Below are 17225 nucleotides of genomic sequence, written 5' to 3'. Positions count from 1 at the left end.
ACCATAAAAACAACAGCCATTTCCAATCACTGTTTGATCAATATATCTATCAATAATAGATACAACTGCCATACTTTACCCTTTTGGATTTTATTCACTGGAGAGACTGGTTGGGTTCCACATTCTGCTTTTTGTTTTTTTTTTAGTTGGGATGAAGTTGTTGACTATGATTTCCTATAAATGACATGATAGGAGCAGTCTAGGATTACTGCCAGCTATGTTATGACCTCAGTCTAAGCTAATATAAAACTTGTATGTGTGCCCCACCTTCAGGAGACATTTGCAGTTAGCTATACAAATGTTTGGGAAGGAAGAACAGTGTAGATAAAGCGGTTATACCATACCTGTGAATGCCATTTTAGTTATGTGGTCAGACAAAACACAGCATACATTGCTGGAAATATCTTTCATGATTGTGACAATCCTAAATACTGAATTTTCACCCTAAATGAAGCAGAAGCTACACCAGCATCAGTAAGTGATCTCCTAGTACCCCTGAGCGTATTACACAAGGACAGGGGTTACATTTCTCTAGCTGTAGTTGGAGGGGTACACGTTTTGTCCCCTTGAAAAGTGATGATATAAATGGTGACCAGGTGTAGATATCTGATAACATCCACTTGGTGTTTTCCCATGAGCACAATCTGATGATGCACTGGAGGCACAACAGTTAAAGGAAGAGGAGGACCTAATGTCATCCTAAGGGCACCCAGGAATTGATGACCATTTCTGCATCCCTGGGATGTAAAAGAATCGGTTTAGGAGGATGGGAAGGCTGCAAGTGAGGAGGAGAAAGGCATACAGGCATTTTACTTTTCTCACATTTTGTGATTTTTACCTGATGAACAGTTAGAGGACAATATTGTCCTCTGTGATCATGAGAACTCCAAGAAAGCATTTGTGGCAACTATGCTCCAATACCTATGCAGAGATCTTTGCATTTGAGTGATCAATGAGAGGGACCACTGCTGCCTGTCCACCCTTTTGGATCCTTAGTACAGGACTGTAAGGAGCTGAGGAATTTTGCTGAGTCTTGAAGTTAAATATCTTTGTGCTTTTGTTATGTTTTGCAGATGTTAAATTATGTTGAAACAAGTTGTACTCTTCTTATTGGTAAACTAACGTCCACTCCACCCTTTTTGCCTTGAAACTCTCCCCTTTCCTCCCTTTGTCCACTTATCTGTTCCCTTGACAAAAATATCTTGTTCTATAGGAACTACAAGGACATCTGCCATGTCTGCTAGTTGTCTGTAGTCATGTGATCATGCACTGATCATGCCATTGAACTGTTATATAAACTGTGTGCAATCAATATAGTTTTGAGAATGATCTAACACTCTACCAGCGCTGTAAACAAAAGTCATCAGAAAGAGGGACAATTGATCTGGGATCAATAGGAAATTGCTTTAACAAGGACCAAACTGGTTGATCTCTTACTTACCCTCTCAGAGGAAGTACAATGTGGACCAAATTAAAGTAAACCACCTTTTGTAAAAAGGCACCTTTTGGCTCACTTTCCATTAGTAGCAAAGATTCCACTGCTGACCAATCTCTCTTCATTTGTGATTTTCCCTGAACAACCAAGAGGCAAAGTTTGGCAGCCTTAGCATGGCTTAGCATAGATGTTTTGAACCATGTTGTCTAGTATCTGCTACCGGCCTCATTTATTGGCAGTCTGACCTTTATGAACCACTACTAAAACACCAAAAATAGAGGAGGACCCTATATATGATTGAGTGCCTGGGAACCAGGTTGGACTACTTGCTGGAGCGTGTCCTATAAAGTCTAAAGATCCGGCTAGCTCTGCTGGAATCCTATTTATTTTGGCCTGGATTACAGGAGACTTGGAAGCACCTGCTGTAGGTGCTGCAAATTACAATGTTTAATTGTAATGCTACCTAAATGTTATTTCCATTGGTACAAGCATGTCCACCTCCTACAACCTTTTCTGCTTTTCTTGTAAGAAAATCTTGCATCCTGCTGCCTTGTGTCTGTGACTTTATGGAAAAAAATTGTTTCTGCATGCCAGATGTCACCATTTTTAGGTCAATGAAGTGAAGGGTTGAAGAGCTCAAGGGGAGGCAAGAAAGGTGGAAAGCTTTAAAAGAACAGAATAGCTTATCTGAATAATTATCGATCGTATGTGTGTACTAGAATAAGACTTCTCAAAGCTGTGTGTATACAATATAATTTTAATGAAGTTGGTGTTACCCTTTGTGGTCTGCAACAAGTTCGGAAGTGACATCTCATTTCAGAGAACAATGCATGTTTCTTAGAAAATGTTATTAAATCACAAGGCTGTGGCTAGTTATGATATTAGTAAAACACAATGCAAGTGTATTGACTGTCCTTGGCCCACTTCTTTCCTTTATTGGATTCCTGCTCTTTCCATCATGGAAGCTCGACATCAAATTTTGGCTCCAGTCTGCCCTGGTTGACACCACTAGGTCTAAAATAAGGTAATCATATTTTTTAAAAATACAATTGGCATTTGAGGCTTTTTTGGCATATAGAAAATGGTATAAAAAGTAACAGAATCCATGGGGACCTTACACTTATTTTTGAATCTAGAGGACTGGGGAGCAACATGACATCTTCATGTGTTGGTGGAAGGTCCCATAACCTCAGTCTTCATGTGATGGATGAACAAGCAGCAAGTCATCAGAAACACAAAAGCCGATATCCCCAGACGTATCTTGTTCATTGCTGCGTAATCCCGCTCTCTGAAATCTTAAACAAAAAGAAAGAATATACCTAATGTAATATCAGGAGTTTAAAGGAAAGAAGTGACTGCTGTTGACTTAGTTGTGATCCCAACCTAATGGGAGTGATTGGGAACATTTTGCATGCAGCAGAATATGGTATGAATCTAGAAAAGTCACTTTGGGCCATACAGTTCTATTGGAAGAACTGTACAGCAGTAAATATTTTACTTGCAGTTCAGTTGAGCTAATTGTATGAAAGGACCCTTAATCTTCCACTGCTTTTTTATTACCGGTAATTATCATTTTTATTAGGGGTTCCAATCTAATTAGTGGTTGTGAAAGTGACTTATCTTTGATATTTGTTTTTAGAATTTTTATAAAGGATAGATAGAAAGGACCCTCCAGTAGTGCTAAGAAATTCCTCTCCATTATTACCAGTCATAGATCCCAGATCCCAGAAGTTACTGTTGAGTATTGCAGCAATGTCAGAAATTAAAAAAAAACTTGACTTTGTACTCATCTTAATGTTTGATTCTTTTTTTTAGTTTTGGAGTGTAACTTTCACAGGAATCACCCTGTTGGTTAGGTACGGAGGAGGAGGTATGCCAGAACTTCAAAGTCATCTCAAAACTATGTATTGAAAGATTCACGGTCATACCATATTTTTAACTATAATTTTAGGTAATGGATGACAATAGAATGGATGCCATTGCTTATCTCACTCTGAAAGGCTAGTTATGTGATTTTACTACCTTCTGAGTTAGTGACCCAGAACAATGATGCAGTTAGTGAACTTGAAATTTTCATCGTTCTTCATCACCAGCTGAGAAAAATCCTCTTTGGAGCTCACACGCACTCTACTGTATCTATGGATGGCAACATCTAGGGTCATGAAATCCAGCAAATCTTTGGATGGGCCCCAGGCCAGAAATCCCTGGTCCACAGGGGGGCAATTGTGACTTCTGAAGAAGCTTTCTTACTCCAATGTATGTCCCTAGGGCTTTCGGTACCTATGCTTGCATTGTCATTGCCCTGCCTCCTCTACTGTCCAATTACAAAAGTAGGGTAATCAGGGAGGAGATGCAAGGGCAGCAGAATGCCGCCTCTAATACCAGCACAGATGTGGAACAGAATAGGAACACTTGGCAAGCCCTCCCAAATGGGTCCTCAACCACCATACCTTGTTCCCAGGTTTTAAAAAATCCATAGCTTGCAGGAATCACCATATAAAAGTTCTGACTGCAATACTCCCCAAAGACATAACTAGAAACCCCAGCAAATCTTTAGATGGCCCTTATCTGCAATGCTGTCTCCTGCCTACCCACCAATCTGCAATGCATCATTGGTTCTTGCATTGCAAGTCCTCAGGTGCAGGTTTTTCTCCTGCAAGGAGAACAATGAGGAGCACAGTGGTGACATCCCCAAATCTCACTTCACATCTTATGGGACCAGCAAGCAGAGGCAGTGCCCTAGATGATACATACACAGATAAGAGTCTCAAGGTACAGTAAGTTCAGTGATATGTTTTAAGAAGTAGAGCTTTATTCAGGGTTTTATTTCTACCTACATTTTTTCTTTTTGGACAAGCAATATATTTTAACCTTACCTGTTACTCTGAGGTTGTATAGCTGTGCACATTTATGTGATGTTGATGTTACTGCATAGGTTCCATATATCCCTTGGTCTTCTCTGGCTAGTCCAGTTATAATTAATGAACCATTAGCAGTGACCTTCAGACGTTTTGCGTATCGAGCATCCTGGATTAGAACAGATTTTCCTGGCTTGGTTACTGCAAGATGCACCAAGTCCCTTAAAGTCATCCAGGTGATGGATTCCAAACCAGTCTGGTTTACTGGTAGAGTGACCTCTCCTCCCTCCACAGAAGTTATATTGGTCTGCCCTGCACAGGACTTCACACTCATTGGACCTGATGAGGGATCAGAACAGAAGTTTGTAGGTTAATAATAATTCAAGAAGAAGACCCTTTTTAGGAGAAAATTGTATATAACAATGGGAACAACAATAGGTATTGGTTGAGCAGTCAGGATTTCTAATGCTTTCTGACATCCAGGCTTCAGCTGTAATGTTGGTTATCCTAAAATTTATGAAAATAAATTACACCAAAACAAATGTCCTAAATTTGGAGCTAAACCCAAAAAACAAAAGGTCACAAAGTTATGGAGGTTGTTGGTAGAAAATAAATGTAAAGTCTTCTCTTTTTTCGTACACTACATGCACCATGGAGCTTGGAGCACCAGCTGTAGACCCCAGTAGACCCAGGTGCTGGGGACAACGTTACTCCTGTACATCATCAGTATTTACCAGTGGGTGAAAGTATCACTGTGGACCCACAAGTCTGATGTGGATTCTCTCACTGTGGACCCAGAAGCCCTGCTCCATCAGTGAGGGCTCCAGCAGTACATGGAGGTAGTGACGTAGCTTGTCTAGGTACGAAAACATGCTTGGAATGGTAGGCTATGAGCTGGCATGGCTACTTTTTCCAGAATGGCCCTGGTTGTCTGATTAAACGTTTTTTTCATCCTATCAATAGCAATTTACAGGTCTTGGGGTAATACACCCATCAGCCACTTTATTTGTTACACATTCCTAGTATTGGGTTGGACCGCTTTTGCCTTTAGAAGTGCTTTAATAATTAAAAGTCATAAAAAGTTGCTGGAAAAAAATTCTTCGGGATTTTGGTTATATTGACATGATAGCATTTTGCAGTTGTTGCAGACTTCTTGGTTGAACATCTGTCATGTGAATCTCCTGCTCCATCATATCCTAAGGATACTCTATGGGATCTGGTGATTGTGGACTTACAGGTGCTTTGTAACTACATGCTTTTCCTAGGATTTAACATAGTTTCTATGATTATTTGTACTCGGTAATATACAATTTACCTTACTATGCTATATATAATTCTGTCTGAATATGTTCTTTTCTTTTGATTACAAAAATAAATTTGATTACTAAAATCTTCATAAGAACTAGATTATTGATTATATATATATGTACATTTTGAGTTATATACTTTACATCTTTGCTCTTTGTTTTATAATTAACATGTATTACACTACTTCAGATCTTTTCCGCTCCTGTACCTCGCAAGCATGACAATACCCCTGAGGAAGCCTAGCTTAGGCAAAACGCATTGGGTAAAATCTTGTTAGACGTATGCAAATGATGATTGTAAACTAGGATCACTCTGGACTTTTTGGGTATATACTGGACCCTTTAAAATTACAGATAACAATTAGTTGTCTGACTGTCTGGAGCCACGTTCTTCCAAGATATATATGTGACTATTTGTATCTGCACTGACTACTGACTACTTGTTACTTCTCTTTGCCTATTTCAACACATTATGGCTGTGGAAACAATTTGAGTACAGTAAATGCTTTGTCATGTTCAAGAAATCAGTTTAGGAAGACAAAAACTTTGTGACATAGTATGTTATCCTGCTGGAAGTAGCCATCAAAAGATAAGTGCTCTGCAGTCATAAAGGGATGGACATCATTAGCAACAATACATAGGTAGGCATTTAAACAATGCTTAATGTGGCCCAAAGTGTTCCAAGAAAATATCCCCAACACCATTACATCACCAAATGCAGCCTGAACCTTTACTACAAAATACATTGGGCCTGATTTATCAAAGCTCTCCAAGGCTGGAGAGAATACACTTTCAGAAGTGAAGGTGGGTGATCCAGAAAACCTGGAATGGATTTTTAAAAATCATTTGCTATTTGCTAGCAAATGTTTTGAATCCTGGACCAGATCCATTCCAGGTTTGCTGGATGACCCAGCTTCACTGATGAAAGTGTATTCTCTCCAGCCTTGGAGAGCTTTCATAAATCTGGGCCATTGGATCCATGCTTTGATGTGTTTGAAGCCAAGTTTCAACTACACCATCTAAATGTTCCAGCAAAGCTGAGATTAATCAAAGCAGGCAATGTTTTTCCAGCCTTCCCTTGTCCAATTTTGGTGAGTCTTTGTGAATTGTAACCTTAGGTGCCTGTTTTTAGCTGACAGTGGCACCTGTTGGGGTCTCCTGCTGCCGCAGATTTAACCAGCTTGGCCATTCTTCTTTGGCCTCTAGAACCAGAAGAAACCCTGCTCACTGGTTATATTCCCTTTTTCGGCAGTTTCTAATGTCAAGCTCAGAGACTTAAATGACCTTTCTTATCATTCTGATGCTGTATTTGTATTGACAATGTCTACGTACCCGAATGCATTGTACTGCTGCCATCTGATTGGATTTGCATTAACAAGCAGTTGAACAGATTTACCTAATAAAGTGGCCAGTGAGTGTATATTAGTTGCCCACAACAATTTTTTTTTTTTCAGTATTCACTGTATTTATCAAAGTATGACAATGACCTACCAAAGACTCTGAGATCAAACCTTAGAAGACATTGTACTGATGTGTCCATCTGCACATTAGCCGTGTACTGGTCTTGGTCTTCTCTGGTCAAATTCTTTATAATTAAAGATCCCTTAGCAGTGGCGCTTAATCTTCCTTCATATTCATTATTTTGTATCCCAACACCTTCTCCCGGTAATGTTTCAGCAACAAACTTGTTGGGTGTGGCCCAGTAAATGTAAAGGAAGTTAATTTCATCCAGCGATAGAGTCACTTGGCCTCCAATGGTACCAGATAAAAATTGATTCTCGCCACAACTTATCTCACCAAGCAGCCCTAATGGGAAAAACAGTTAAAGAGTTGGAGGGGAGTACAGGATGGAAAAAATGTTATTAAAGAATAATTTCTGTATTTAATGGCTTAATACAAAGTTTTAATCAGAGATAGGAAAACTGACGCCTGTTATGCTCCTTTTGGAAAACATCTAATGCTCTGTAACATTTGGTTGGACTTTTTATTAAATGTTTGAATACACATATAGATAAAATACATATACCCTGAGAAAATAGGTTTGTTTAATCAAAGGTTATCTTAGACCAGTGTTTCTCAACTAAGGGTTGAGGGTTCCTCCGAAGACAAAACTGATCCTTGAGCAGCTTTGTCTTCGGTCACTTTGACTGACAATTGTGGTCAACTTTTTGGATCTTTTTGGTTGTTTGTAAAGATGACGTTCCTCTCACTGGCCAGCAATGTAAGAGACAATCTTCCCAGTGACCACCACACCAATATACTGTGAGCAGTGTCTATAGTAATTATAGGAGGGGTTCTGTGAAGACCTGAAAGTTATTTCAAGGCTTCCTCCATGTTAAAAACTTGGAGAAAGGCTGCCTTAGACCTACAAAGTATTCCAATGATTCATTCATAGTTAAAAAAGCTGGGCAATCTTTTACATGTATGTAATGAATATGGTCAGCATCCATTGCTCTTTAATAGAAATTAGCCATTTCCTGGAGGTCTACCTAAAGAATCAGTCTTACGTAAAAGTAATTTTGGCAAATGCTGAAGAATTAAACCAATTGAGAGCTTGTCATATCTTCCAGGTTGCTGTGTTGCCCATGTTACTCTCTCAAACACTTACTGTTATTAACTCGTAATGAAGTGAATGACTTCTCAAAGTACGGCTTGTATTTCTATTTCTGTATCATTGACCATTTTACCTTTGTGATAACTGCTAATTGGCATGACTCACCTTTGTGAAGAGTGAGGATGATTATGACAGGTAAGACCGTCTTTTTCATCTTGTCTTTTTTAAAGCTCGATCTAAACTTTTAGAATGACAGCTTTTGACGATCTTTCCGTTTCACTGCCTAGCCACAAACTCATCTGTCCACTGAAAGCCAACCAGCAACTAAGATGCAAGCGCAGGCTTCAAAAATAGGAAGGAAATCATAACACCTATAACTTTTCTACTTTATTAAAGCCTTGGTATTTTCGTTTCCTTTCTTTTTTTTTTGCACATATGTTAGAAATGTACAATGACATGTTTTCCAAAAGTGCAGGACCCAGAGAATGTAATGATGTCAGATATAGAACCCAAATACACTCAATTATAGTGCACACAAACAGAAAACAAACAATAACTCCAAATTGTTCGTAAATAGAAACAATGTAGTATAGTAAATAGTTACCAGTGTTTAAAGCTACATAAATCAGAAACAAAATATGAGACCTAAAACTGCACATAGGCAACAGTTCAAATTTTTTACAGCTTATCATTTTGGAGGTAACCATAAATACGGTCCCTGGAATTATTCCTCCCACTTCAATATAAGTGTACGATATATAATATAAAATATATTTCCATGTGAATATATGGCGACAAAAGTATTGAAAGACCGGATTGGATAGCAGGTTGGTTTCCCAATCGCCAAGATATACAATCGCATACATTAGTATAGTCTATTGCTTGCCTATTTCAAGGACGGCTGTAACACCCAATAGAACTTTATTACCACTAAATCTTAAGTGTTTTCCCCCACACTCATTACCTTCACTCATTTTAATCTATTTTTTCAAAATATCACCTTAATTACAATATACGTAATACCCATTATTTTTTTCCTTTAGATTTTCATCTGTATCCTTATTTGCAAGCCTTTGATCCAGCGCCATATCTACTTTGGTATCTTTCACGTCATTACAGCGATTCTTTTCTCTCACATTATGACCTTTGACTCACCCCCTTTATTTTCAGTAATTCCTTTTATATCTTTATGATTTGTTAATTAACTCTGTAACTTATCTATGGTGACCTACTAACTAGGAAAGTCAATCATCAGAAAGTATTAGAGGTATACATGAATAAGAATGGCTATGTTTTTGGTTTATATATGCTTTATATTGTTTGAATATCTATCCATTTATCTGTGCATACAACACATGTAAAAGCAGTACATTGTTATTCATGAAAATGTATTTTACAGTATAATATAATAGTATGAGTATAATAATGTTTGAAACACAAACCATGTCAAATTTATTATTAAATGTATTTTGTTTTTTAATTTAAATATAAATAAATAATTTATTTAATTTAATATAATATTTTGACATGATTTGTGTGCTTAAATTTTATTATTTGACTTAAATGGTGTTTGAATTCGATGTTTGACCACCCAAATTTTTTTGCTATATTTGAGCGAATAGCTGCCGAATCGAAAAGTGAGCTATTCGACCAACACTACCCCCAACAACCACATTACCCAAAAGGAATACTCCCCTATTGTGTTGATAAACTCATATTCAGCTATAAAGAAACAAAATTGGGAGATTTTCCAATGGCTGATGGTTCTCACAGGCAGGAATTCTCCTTACTGTGAAAATCCTAGGTGACTAGCTGGGTGTTTGTACACCAAACAATCCTGGCACCCATCACTTTGAGTATTTCAACTCTTTTAGTAGCATTAAAGAGCAATAGAGGAAGAGCTCAATAAAATTTTCTGCCTTTTCTTTGGCTGAAAGTTGGTTGCTTCTATTTCAGAAATGAAAAGTAGACAGATTTTGGTTTTGAAGTTCTGCTTTACTAGCTAAGGAGATGTTACCATTTATCAGTCAAAACAAAACCATTCACCAGAATATCCCCTTTCTACATTGTGGCCACACAACTTCCTGTGGTTTATTCTACAGAAAACATTAGCCTTTGTGAAATATCTGTCATCAAGAGGTGACAATAAGAGGTTCCATTTTTACCTCGTTTTGTTACTGAATCTTCCATCCTAAAGTGTTGTATTTGTTGTTTTATTGAATGCAATACAAATGGATTTGTCCCCGCCGGCAACGTACACACGCACCGACGTCACCGGAAACTGCCCGGTGACTCATCGGACGCAGAAGCCAGCCTGAAGAAGAGAGAAGAACACAGGGATCGCGGTGCTGGACGACGCGGCACGCCAGCAGATCAGGTAAGGCTCTATTTACTATTACCTCCCATAGAATTATCTCGGGGTTACCACTTGTAGCAACTTTTTTTCTACCCCGAGTCACACTCGGAGTTACCTCTAGGGAAGGTAATAGACATTGACACAAATAACTTACATGTAGCTGATTACTTTTACATGGTTTTTCAAGGGCTCACTTTTGTTTGGATCCAAAGACTTCATAATCCTAATCACAAGAAAGTTTCCGGTGACGTCGGTGCGTGTGTACGTTGCCGGCGGGGCAAAATCCATTTGTATTGCATTCAATAAAAATAACTGTATTGAATGCAATATTTTGGAATTATTTTGTGTAAAAGCAGTACATTGTTTTCAAGAACATTTATTTTACAGGAGATATATTAGTATTAGTAAATTATGTATTTAAAAATTTTTTTTTTTTTTTTTTAAATATATAGATTTTTTATTTATTCAATGTATTAATTTTACATGATTTTGTGTTTTAAACTTTATTATACTCATACTATTATATTATACTGTAAAATAAATTTTAATGAAAAACAATGTATCACTTTTAGACATCTAAAAAAAGAAACAAATGAACCGCTAGGGAGGTTAATGGCAAAATTAAACAAATCAGTGATCTCAGAATGTAATCAGGGCCAGGACAAGTTATTATTTAGTTAGAAGATCATTATGTAAAATTAGCAGTTTGCAGCACAGTTTGATCATCACTGGAGAAATATGAACAGTGGCAGCACAATACAGAACAGATATTCCTCTAATTCTTCTCTGTTATACTCTGTGCTGTAAATTATTACATGTTTGAGAGAAGGAAGCTCTCCCGGGGCCGGGTTGTAAATGCTGAGTATTGTAGATATGGGGGAGCTTTTGTTTTACACTGTAGACCAGGAGACGTAATATTCCACCATTAAATTGGGTGCTTGGGATTGGATATTACAGCTTGGATCCCAATAAAAGAAATATATTAACTATAGAATGGATACTTTCACAAATCCTATTACAGCACCATTTATCAGCGTATTTGGAACATTTTTTTTAGAACTCATTGTTTTGCTCAGAGTTCCAACTTCCTGAATTAAAAACCAACATTAATTTTGAGTTTTGTAAATACCAACTTTAACACAGGAGTCAATTGGAAAGTTGAAATTTTGGGGGTATTTTTAAATGCAATTGTGAACAAAATTGCTATGAATGTGTGGGGGCCCATAGGGACATGCCCCCCCCCCCAAAAAAAAAAAACAATTGTAAAATAGCATGTCATCTTTTCAACATGATGTAAAACTAAAGGTGGGGATAGGCATTTTCGAAAAGCTGGCTATTGCCAGCTGCCACCTTTTTATGCTAGTCACAAAGTCACTTCTATCCAAAAAATGCCGTCTGAAATCCAACCTACCAATGGGTTACAGGTTTTATGTAATCCTTCCTATTCATGTCGGCCTCTTAGCTTATTTCTTGGGGTTTGATGAGAATGGTTGGTATAAGGAAATGAATATACTATATATGTTTATTACGGCTGTGTGACTTATTATTATACTTTCTTTTCAGACCTGAACACAGAAATCCCAGCAAAGCCAGTTTATACCATACTGAATTTCATACATCTGGCAATATCTTACTGTGTGCTGCTGATCATCTGCTGTATACTCCTCTATTATATAATGACCATTGTACAAAGTACAAGAGCCGACAACATCTGAAGACCGTACAGAGGGTTTAGTAATCACTGCAGGGAATATCTCTTGTCTTAAAGGTTCCTTACCTGACTGTGAAGCGGGGATCCATAGTATGGGGTATAGGGCTACTATGCAATGCTATGTCTATTATATATATACAAAGTATAACTTTCCTTTCTCACTTATTCTTCATACCAAGAGCTGGAATTTATTTCAATGCTGTGCAGAATGGAGCTGGAACACTCCTTGTAATGTGAATAAATTTAGGGTTTATAAAGAAGGTGTCATGCCAGAAAACACCAGACTTGTGAGTTAGTTCCGTTTTGCTTGACCTAAGTTATTATTCAAGATTTTTTGCTGCTTCTAATTGAAAAGTAAATGTTTTGGATCTGGGGATCTTTCACCCATTCTTCCTAAAGCCTCCATACTTATATCTGCTTGTGGGTTGGTAGGCACCAATAGAATTATCAGGGATCTGCGCCATGTGTTGATGTACAAGATAATAAAGCCACATGAAATGTCTGCACTGCTAAATATTGGATGTCATTGTTATTACAAATGTATAGAAACACATTTTCTAAGATTAGAAAGGGTTTGCTGTCTTAAAAAAAAAATTCCAAGACCCATGTCTCATTACAATCCGGACATTCTTTCCCCAGATCCTAAAAAACATTTTAGGTTTCTTAATACATTTTTATGCTTTCACCCAAAATAGCAAATTGGCCTTCAGTATATCATTGAAAATATCTATTTTATTCTATATACAGACACCTACAGGAGAAAACAATGGGCAAGACTAACAAATTCACAGATCAATCAATGATACCAGTGCTCTCTGAAAAACGAATGTACACTGTTTATACAAACCAAATCTCAACCAGAACTGTTTATCAATTGTTTCATCCAAGATTCACCCAACTTTTATCCAAATTGTATATATTTTATCACTTTAGATACATTGCATTCATGCATGATTCATACATTTTCTATTTGAATTCAATGTAACAATGTGTGAATTTAGGGAAAAAATTGGTTAATTTGTGAAAAAACATTTACTAATAAAATAAAATTAAAAATGTTTTAAAAAAAATACATCGATGGTGATTATTACACACCTGGATATAAAGCTTACATAGAAATTCCTTATTAGTAGCATGATTCTGGATTTTTATCATACTATAATATATGAATGTCATTTATCAACATGTATTTTTACATTAGCTGGTGATGAAAGCTCCAACTAATATAAAAATGGCGATGTATGCCCATCAGTGTTCCCTGTGAGCATGCTGGTAATGTACACAGAGGGCAGAGGCAGCCCGGGGTTCTCATTGAACAACATTTCCTAATGCTCCGCATACAACAGGTTTGCTTTATTCTAATAGAACCAAACAATATCAAATGTTGGGGCAGTTTTTCAATTGTCCTGAATTCAAGCAGCTTCATTTCCCATCATTCTTTAATAAAATAAATAAATAAATTAGAAATGCAAATCATCCGCCTGTTATAACTAATATTTAGAAATATATAACATCCCCTTTTCTCTGCTGTGCTTCCTCTGGCTTCCTCTGGCTTATAGAAGATGTATGATACAGACCAGTCTGTGGACCAGTCTGTGGGCTTCAACATTTCACTCTGAGAAACAACATGTCTCCTATTTATCTCTGGATCGTTGTGTTGCTGATTCCTGAAACCTGTAAGGATGTCTCTATTCATTTCTATAACAATTTTGTTGGTAGAGCAAACAATGATAGATGAAATACTGGGTTTTTCCTTCTAGCCATAAAAACTCATAACAATTGTTGTGTTTTCTATGTCCGCCATACACAGCCAGTTGCTGCTGTGTAAATCTGTATTTGCTGCCAATATACAAGTTGTGTTTATATGGCCTCTTATATACACTGAGATATACACAGCCAGACACAACCACAATGTGATAATGTCTAATTCATGTCACCCGATAAGGAAAGGGACCCCCTAAAACTCACTGTATATGGAGGACGATCACAAATACTAATTATTTGTATTGATTAAACCAAATCTCTTTATCAGATGTGAATACTAAGGAACTCTGTGCAGAGAGAAATATAACTGGAGCTGTAGGAGGAGATATCACCTTCCATGTCAGTCACACCGGGGTCAGAACTATTGCTTGGAATTTTGTTGGAATAGAAGGTTCTATCGCCACAACAATACCAGGACAACCACCTGACATTCTAAATAATCAGTTAGAAGGAAGACTGATCAGCACATCTGATGGATCCCTGACAATAACCAAGCTAAAACAGGAAGATCAAGGAACCTACAGAGCACAATTCAGCAAACAAAAGTGCTTCTATCATCTCACAGTGTTCAGTAAGTTTCCCTGGAATTTACTTTGCAATATATTCTATAATGTCTTGTATCATATTTGCTCCAGTTTTAATTTAATGAAAACAATGTAATAGTAGCCAACTTCCCGTAAGTTATTTTGTCAATGTCTAATATTGCAAAACCAAAACAAGTCAGTGATCTTGAAAGTTAAGCAAGGCCAGATTTGGTTAGTAAATAATTTGGATAAAACATGAATATGCAAATACCTCCTAATATTAATAGTTTGCTGGACTTTCTAGTTTGATCATCACCAGAGATGAAGATAACAGTGGTAGCACAATAAAGAACAGACTTTCCTTCAATTCCTCATTTTTGTACTGTACTGTATAAAGTCACATGTACAGAAGCCGTGGGTTCTGCAGGGGCAGGATTAATGATTGCTGAGTGCTGTAGATGTGGGAGGAGCTCTTGTTTTACACTGGGAATTAAAAGCTGCAAGTTTCCTCTATAGAGTCCTAGCTTCCCTCTAGGTAACCTAACAGCTGAAGATGTCACCATCAGTGTCAGTGTAATGGATAACAAGTCATGTAATATCAGCTTGGCATGTTCAGTGAATCTATCAATGAAAAACAATGTGAACATCTCCAGGAGAAGTTTAAACAGCAGTCTCATCACTACAACACAGAACGTTGTGTTTGTACCTTCCAGTGATATCAACTTCACCTATCTATGTACTGCAAGAAATCCGGTCAGTGTTACTTCAAAAGCTGTGCACCCCTGGTACATACATATACAAGTGTAAGGTTTAGGCTTTATTCAACTTTTTAGTACTTTCTTAGTTAGTTCTTGCTAATGAAGATTAAACTCATAGTTAAAATGGCCATTTGGGATGGGGAGCTTGGATTTTGGGACACGTTTTCCATTATCTATGCAGTGTGTGGAGGGGTAAGTAGTTCTTTTATAAATATGAATAATGAGTAATTTATTGGCACAGTTGAGGTGATGAAGGGTCCACTTTAAATGGGGATAATGTTGACTTTGTTGTCCTCCTACCGCAGTGTCTTGTTTATGACCTTTGTGATAACTAATATCTTCCAATCAGTTTTCTGCTCTTGTAATAGGTTTAAGACAATAGAATTCAGCATTCTCTGTTACTTAGAAAAGAGCTCTACAACCTCTTCTATTTTCATTTTAGGATTGAACAGTAAAGACACTTCCAAGGAATATTACAGATTGGTGAATATCATTCGTTTGGCAATATCTGGCTGTGTTCTCCTAATCTCCTGTTGTATATTTATTCATCATATGAAGACGGAAGTGATGGCACAACATCCAAGGACTGGCACAGGCAGCCTTTGAACATTGTAAACTGCAGGAGATATTGGGTTGTGTTTTACCAATAGGTGTAGGGGATTGACTCACTGTAAGGTGTACAAGGGGGTTGCTAACACCATACTACCCTACGTGCGTGTTTGTGTGACAACTATATGAAAAGTCCAGGTAATCTATATTTATATCAAAGAATATAGCCAACGTGATTCAGTGGTTCACCAGTCCCCCTTCATCATGGCTGAACAGAAAAAGTACAGTTTGTGTTTTACTGGACCAGTTGGACTGAACCTGGTCCAACTGTTTTTGCTGCATAATGCTATTTTTTAGGTCACATAACAAATAAAGTCACCATCTTATGGTCAAATGGTCAGCAGGGCTTGTGCTATTAAGAAAAGCAGCATTTAAAAAAATAATTAAAATAAATAACATAATGCTTATTTTAATACATTAAATAAATCAGAAAACTGCAATTTTGCCTTTCTTCAGAAAATTCATCTTTAGGGAGATGTATCACCAATTGATGTTGCACAGGATTCCTAAAATATTACTGTTATCAAAATGCAGACTTTAGAGAACATTCATGATCCAATCACAAAAGCATGACTGTGATAGGGCCCCCACATGCCGTGCCCCAGTCCTCCTCCCCACCACACCCCCTTTCCTCAAACACACCCAGACACATCAACTCGGTTATATGGCCCCTTTGGCCCGTTTATTAACAAATAACTTAATTAAATATTAATTTTTTTAATAAAAAACTAAAAAATTGCCCATAAATAACAATATAAATACATAATCAACAAATAATAACAACTTACAATTAAACATAAATATTGAACCAATACATTAAAAAAAAATCCTTTTCCTAAAACATACCCGTTGGTTACTGGTCCTCGAAGGCCCCATTATTGTAACCCCTTGCACCTAATGGGTCTGCACCGCCGTGATATGTAATACTCCCAGCTGCACCTCAAGCTCGGGAATGATACCAGCAGCACTCGCAGCCCTACCACAAAACAATTTAACATTCCCAACATCAACCTTACCGAGGGTCCCATACCATGGAGGAGACCCTCATCCCCACTGAAACAGTCCAAGACAACACCTTCCCTCGAGGATCTCACCGACACACCTCAACAGGGCGGGCAGCTGGGAAAAACGTCCTTCCTTCTGTCCGTCACGCTGAAAATAGACCCTCCCTTTCCGACTCACCCCCCTTTTCACTCCTCCCTCCCCCCTGTACGTCACTTCCCGACATACTAATTTAGCAACCCCCCCTTTCTCTATGTTAACTCCTAACCCTTCCCCTGCCTGCTCCCAATCCCTTCCTAGTCATGCAGGACTTCCACTATTCTTCACTTGGTTCTCTGCTCCGGGCC

The 17225-nt window shown here is 37.7% G+C and overlaps 1 protein-coding gene and 1 long non-coding RNA gene across 2 annotated transcripts; one reads left to right on the top strand and one right to left on the bottom strand.

The window, feature by feature from the left end:
• Positions 1 to 2173: 2173 nt before the first annotated feature.
• On the bottom strand, positions 2174 to 8418 carry LOC140342395 (uncharacterized). Its single transcript, XM_072428556.1, has 4 exons — positions 8320 to 8418; positions 7092 to 7406; positions 4312 to 4632; positions 2174 to 2730 (listed from the first exon to the last, which is right to left on the bottom strand). Exons 1-4 carry the CDS (start codon positions 8366 to 8368, stop codon positions 2597 to 2599), a joined length of 819 nt encoding a protein of 272 aa, XP_072284657.1. The 5' UTR covers positions 8369 to 8418; the 3' UTR covers positions 2174 to 2596.
• A 1803-nt stretch (positions 8419 to 10221) lies between these two features.
• LOC140342406 (uncharacterized) lies at positions 10222 to 16316 on the top strand. Its single transcript, XR_011923072.1, has 5 exons — positions 10222 to 10531; positions 12074 to 12318; positions 13781 to 13897; positions 14254 to 14556; positions 15710 to 16316. It is a non-coding gene; the product is annotated as an uncharacterized lncRNA (long non-coding RNA).
• Positions 16317 to 17225: the final 909 nt, after the last annotated feature.

The sequence above is a fragment of the Pyxicephalus adspersus genome, chromosome 12 (assembly GCF_032062135.1).
Source record: "Pyxicephalus adspersus chromosome 12, UCB_Pads_2.0, whole genome shotgun sequence".
Classification (NCBI taxonomy): domain Eukaryota; kingdom Metazoa; phylum Chordata; class Amphibia; order Anura; family Pyxicephalidae; genus Pyxicephalus; species Pyxicephalus adspersus.
This window is presented reverse-complemented; position numbering and strand designations above follow the sequence as displayed.

Coding starts and splice junctions, on each gene's coding strand:
- LOC140342395 (XM_072428556.1), bottom strand. CDS start 8,368: ATGAAAAAGACGGTCTTACCTGTCATAATCATCCTCACTCTTCACAAA. Junction 4,633..7,091: donor GTTTGATCTCAGAGTCTTTG/GTAGGTCATTGT, acceptor ATCCCTCATCAG/GTCCAATGAGTGTGAAGTCC. Junction 2,731..4,311: donor ATACAACCTCAGAGTAACAG/GTAAGGTTAAAA, acceptor TTTTTGTTTAAG/ATTTCAGAGAGCGGGATTAC.